General features: G+C 42.5%; 1 protein-coding gene across 1 annotated transcript; it reads left to right on the top strand.

Annotated features, from left to right (window-relative positions):
• Positions 1-5,234: 5,234 nt before the first annotated feature.
• LOC137648113 (uncharacterized) lies at positions 5,235-5,561 on the top strand. Its single transcript, XM_068381048.1, has one exon. The coding sequence runs from the start codon at positions 5,235-5,237 to the stop codon at positions 5,559-5,561; it is 327 nt and encodes a 108-aa protein (XP_068237149.1).
• The last annotated feature ends 653 nt before the right edge of the window (positions 5,562-6,214 follow it).

Raw genomic sequence — 6,214 nt, 5'->3', positions numbered from 1 at the left:
GGCTTTTCAATCACTAGCATTTTTATTGCATTTGTTTGAAGCTTAATGCAGTTTCCACCCTGCTAAACATAAACACTGTACTCAGCTACTATTGGTACATTAGTACTCCCTCTCTAGTTCTCCAATCATGAACATTCCAAGTTCATCCTTGATCATACCCTTCTTCAACAGTTCATAGATATTTTGTTGTTTTTGGTCACCACTAGATAACTTTATTGTTTCTTATTGAGTCAATATAGTCCCGCTTTCAAGATGCTGGATATCCTTGATTAATGGTTGTTGATATTGATCTAAAAGCAAAAATACTGTTGTTTCCTTAGCAAAACAGACTTTAACTATTACATCTCAAACAATTGTCCCATAAGTTTACTCAGTGTGATGAGGAGGTATATCGTGCATTATGAATACTCCATCAAAGGCCAATGACTAAAATGTGTATTCTCTCTTGAATGTGCCAGTTAGTGCTTATGTATCTTTGCTGTCTATTAATACTCGACTCTTTTGCAGCTCCTTTGCAGGTGTTTCGCCAGGTTGTCTTCCAGTGAGCTGCTTGAGTTCTGAAACTACAAGAATTCTATAAATTTAACTTATACACCATCTTGTAAATTAATTTTCAGAGTTTTTGAAGTGAGTTATATCAGCAGATGTTGATCTTGGTTCATGCTCTGTTCAAGTATCAACTCAACTAAGGCTCTGGTCGACAATGCTGTAGCCTTCAATGCGTTTAATGCATCAGGTAACAAATTCTTAAGGTTTTGTCCATATAGACAACCCCAGCGAGCATTATTAGGTCTATTCAGAACAAAAAACACCTCTAAAATATTCGGGAGTCTCACAATGTAGTGCTCAACGTCATTCTGTCTGACTGCCTGCTGTACTCCTTGATAGAGTAGATTGATAAGGCAAATATAGAGTGCCCAATGTGCAACTGTCTTACCAAAAATCCACCCATCGTGTGTTTGGAATACTTCTCATATGGTTGCTGAATAAGGTGAAATTCTTCTCTGTCACAAAAGCATTCCAAATCCTTCATATTTTCAATGGCTTGACGTTTTCTGATAAGGTCAGCTGAATCATTTTCCATATAATTACGTAAGAGTTTTCGCAATAACATTCTCTCTAGAGCAGTTACAGCAATTTGATGAATTTGTGTGCACCTATCATACATTATCCCTTTAGAAACTCAGGAAGGTAAACTTTAGCCAGAATATCAGACGCTGTCAACAAGTAATCAAGACCAAAATCATGGCAAAATGTTTCTGTGGCTCCAAAAGAAGGCTACTTCAAGGTGGAAATTCCCTAAGAGTATCACAAGCTTGTAAAACTGTGGTTTCTGTAGCTTTTGTATTGGCAGGGCCTTATTAGCTATGGCCAAGTCATATGAGATGGAAATATGAGATATTCCCAATTCTTCTGCCACTTACACTGGCGTATCGGTGTCTCCTGAACAACGCCATTCCTTATGGGCAAATACAAAATGGGATCCGTATATGCAATCCTCATTAATAGCAAGGGGCCAGTGACAAATTTAAAAGATAATCCATTGAATATTGGTGATAACTTCATGAATGCCTGAATCAACCACAGTCCACAGCACTGATACTGATGAGTTAAATATTAATGTGTGTGGTTTAACCTTCAGAAGGATTACCAGTAGGGGTTTCGAGGAATTTTTATTTAATTGATTTTAGGTTTTGATGAAATTGCACAGTTTCCTTACTTTCACCTTCAAATTTTCTACGTATATGACTGCAAGTAGAACTTATTCCTGGATCTGATTACAGATTTTCATTTTCATGGAGTGGGATGTTCCTCGAGGTGAACATCCATTTTCATTTTAAACACCAAGTCAATCTAGCTGAAAATAGATAAGGTCATAACCGTTATTATGAGGCATAATGTAAGATATTCTGATTAGCGCACAACTATCAACCACCAGGGTATAGCTTCCTTCATAATAAACAACACTTAGTACAAATAAATGCCTAATAACAATATAAAAAAGTTCAGTTTACAGTAGGCCTAACCATAAAAATCAATATTTTCCACAATGCATGTAAACTGGATGGTGCATAGGAGAATTTGAGGTGATGAATGATTCTGGCATTGGAGTTTTTGAGGATGGCAGACAAAAATCTATTTGCAGCATCATTCATCCTCACAATACTAATTATGAGTTTCTGGTTAGGGAAAGTACAGGATAAAATTTCTGGTATTTGTTTATTTAAAGTTATGATATTTTAATCTTTCAATTTCAGCAAGTTTCGTCCAGTCGTGCTTTTGCATGATTAACCATGTCTTTTCAACCCCCCTAACCTTCTGTCTGGGGTAACGTACAAGATGAAACTTCTGGCATGATATTTTCTGGGGCCCAGTCCATTCACCTGACATATTAAAATGGCTTTCATCCATTCCTCACAATACATGACTAATAGTCCTCTACAGGCGGGAGGGGTCATTATGGGTTACTGATGGGGGAAAATTACAGTGTAAAATTTTTACCTGTGCTGTTTTTTAAGTCCAGAAAATATAATCTTTCAATTGCACGAAGTTTTATCCATTCCTCTCTTAGCATGATTAACCATGTATTTTGGACGCTCTAAAAACTTTCTCACTGGGGCAGCGTACAGGGCAGAGCTTCTGGCATAATCGTTTGTGAAGTCTAGTCCATACCACGGAGCTGTTTGAATTGGTTTCATCCATTCCCCACAATACAGGATTTAGGTAAATTTTTAGGGGTCTTTATGCAGTCCCCGGGCATAAAAACACAGGATACAGCCAGCCAGAAGTCCATTTAACTAAAACATACATAAAGTCCATTCATTTCATATAATCATACCTTTTTCTTCTCTTCACATGATTAAAGTGTCCGTAGCTGCCAGAATAAGTGTGTATGAAAATGCTTGAGGCCTTATTAATCAAGTGTTTATGGAAACGCTTGTGACCTTATTAGTGGAGTGTCTATATATTTCCTAATGACCTTATCAATCAAGTGTTTATGAAAATACTTATGACCTTGATAATCAAGTGTTTATGGAAATGCTTGTGACCTTATTAGCCAATTGTTTATATATTTCCTTGTGACCTTATCAGTAATGTGTCTATGGAAATACCCATGACCTTATCAATCAAGGGTTTATGGAATTGCTTGTAACCTAATTAGTGAAGTGTCAATATATTTTATTGTGACCTTATTACTCACTTGTCTATGGATCTGCTATTGATCTTAATTATCGAGTGTCTATAGAACTGTTTATCGTCTTTAGATTAAGAGCTAACGAACTATTTCTAATTATTTATGGAACATTATATGGGTCAGGTTTTTAAAGAAATTTTTTTCATTATATTTACCAATCTCCTAAGTTTTATCCACGATCAAACTTCATAGAATCCATCATCATATTTTGGAAAAAAAAAAAAAAAATATTTACTCCAAGTTTCTGTTTTTTTTTTTTTGAAAGATTTTGCTACAAATTTTTGAATGCTCGTGATTAATGTTGCATTACTATCAGCTAAAAGTAGAATTATTACAATATCCGATATAAAGAAAAATACGAGTAGAGAAAGTATCAGCGAAGCTATATATGAATGTATTGTAAGGACATTGCTCCCTCCGTCATTCAGCATTCTCATTGAATTCTCCATTTCATTTAAATTCTCCTTTCGCCACACTGTGGCTAATTGCATATATTTGTTCTGCTCCCTCACAGCTACAATTTCATTTATTTATCATTTCGTTACATTGTTTCATTGACTTATATTTCAAGTATTTGTACGTGTGAAAAAACACACATTTTGTGACGGTTGGTTCAAGCCAGAATGGCGCCAGCGCGCATGGTACATTTCCCGGTGACCCAGAGTTGAAGTAGCATCAGCGGTTTTGGCTTTGCCATTAACGGACTTATTACGGCCATGCTACCTTCTTCTACTCTGTTACCTTAAGCGTGAGCTTCGGCCTTTGGTGTTCCCACACCTCGGTGCGTTTGTAAGGCAGTAGGATGACCTTAACCGACATCTCAACTTCTTACCTCTTTTCCGACTCGTCGACTGACCACAATGGTGGATTCAACTCGCCCATCACGCCCAATGGCCTCGCCTCCACGTCCAAAGTCAAACTACCGCCGTTTTCTCAACACAACACCGCTTTCTGGTTCCTGAGAGCAGACGTACTCTTCCGAGTCACTAGGCTCTGCGACTCCTGCGCCAAGGCCGACATCATTCTCACCTCCATCCCAGAGGAGGTATTCGGCAAGATTTCCCTGTAGCTCTATGCCCATGGGGCCAAGTTTCCTACGACGACCTGAGAACGAAACTAATCGGTATCTACTCACTCTCCGTTTCAGCAAGGGCACAGAAGTTCCTGGATCTCGCCGGCAAACCCATGTGTGATACCTCTCCTGTCGAGGTGTGGGATGAATTGACCGTCCTGCTAATGCTTCCCGAGACTGACAGCAACGGCCGATGGCACGAGATTAGCCTATCTCGCGAGATTTTCCTTCGACGCTTGTCGCAAGACGTAAGGGCCCAATTGAGGGACGCCGACAAGCTTCCAATGAATGAACTCCTGTCGAAGGATCAGAAGCTCCACGAGGCCTCCAAAGCATCCCGCCTCGGGGCATCATCAGTATCGTCTTCGTTCTCCTCCTTCAGCTGCTCTTCCATAGACTCTTCAGCAACACCTCCCAACGACGACGACGAGATCAGCGCTCTGGCAAGGAGGAAACCACCGCAACCAACACGTCCGAGCCCTAAGCCTAATGCAGCGTGGTGTTTCTACCATCAGTAGTTCGGCAGCGTCGCCAAGAAATGTAGGGAACCATGATATTTCCCTAGAAGATGACGCTAGAAGAAACCACCTACCACCATCGCAGATGCATGAAACAAAAGCAGGAATGGTTTTTAAATACTCGACACCGTCTCCAACCATAAACTCATGGTCTACACCGGCGCTATGTAGTCAGTCAACGTTCACGCCGTCACAAGCCGACCTAGACCGTGGTCCTAGCAAAGACGCCCCCCTGCTCGTCGCTGCCAATGGGTCTCCCATACGGTGTTTTGGGACTAGGGTCCTCAGGATATCTATCATGGGCCGTTCGTATTCCTAGCCCTTCGCCATCGCTGACGTCGATGCAGATTTCCTCGCTCACCATGGACTTCTCGTCGACGTTGCTGGAAAACGCTTCATCGACACAGGAACCTGCCGGTTCCATGCCCTAAGAGCCGGCCCAGCCACAATGTTCGTATCCGCTGTAATGATGCTGTCCTACGCTAACCTTCTGCAGGAATTTCCTGACGTTATCAAGTCCGAGCTCTGCCAATCGCTGGGATCCCCCTCTAAGCACGGGATCTACCACCACATCACGACGATGGGACCTCCTACTCACGCCAAATTCCGCCGCCTCCCGCCCCAGAAGCTGAGGGACGCCAAACGCATGGGTATCTATATGAAAGCATTGAGCCCCTGGGCATCTCCCCTACACATGGTAAAGAAGCCTGACGGGACCTGGAGACCTTGCGGCGACTACAAGCGCCTCAACCTCATCACAACGCCCGACCACTAACCTCTGCCCAACATGCAGGACCAGACGAATGCGTTGGATGGCGCGAAACACTTCACCAAGATTAACCTTCTCAAGTGTTACTTCCAGGTCCCCTTATTTCCAGAGGACATTCCGAAGACTGCCATCGTGACACCGTTCGGATCCTACACCTTCGCATACTCAACCTTCGGTCTACGTAATGCGGGGGCAGCCTTCCAACGCCTAATGGATAACATCCTAGGCGACCTATCATTCTGCGTCTGCTACGTCGACGACACCCTGATATTCTCAAGGACCAAGGAGGAACACCGAAGGCACGTCCGCACCCTTCACAAACACCTGAAGGAGAATGGCCTGGTTGTACGTTTCGATAAATGCATATTTGGCGCTGAAGGAGTGGACTTTCTTGGTCATCGCATGTCCTCGAGTGGGGTAGAACCCAAGACAACCAAGGTGACCGCCATCAGGAAGTTCCCGACACCTACGACCATCCGCCAACTTCAGGAGTTCCTGGGGATGGTCAATTACTACAGGCGCTTCATCCCCAACATCACACAGACCCTGACCACCCTCGACGACGTCCTGAAGCGAAAGGCAAAGAAACTTGAGTGGGGTTCCCCACAACAAAACTCATTCACGAGGACAAAGGACGCCCTCGCAAACGCCACCACACT

This window comes from Palaemon carinicauda, chromosome 10, assembly GCF_036898095.1.
Source record: "Palaemon carinicauda isolate YSFRI2023 chromosome 10, ASM3689809v2, whole genome shotgun sequence".
In the NCBI taxonomy this organism is placed as follows: Eukaryota; Metazoa; Arthropoda; class Malacostraca; order Decapoda; family Palaemonidae; genus Palaemon; species Palaemon carinicauda.
This window is presented reverse-complemented; position numbering and strand designations above follow the sequence as displayed.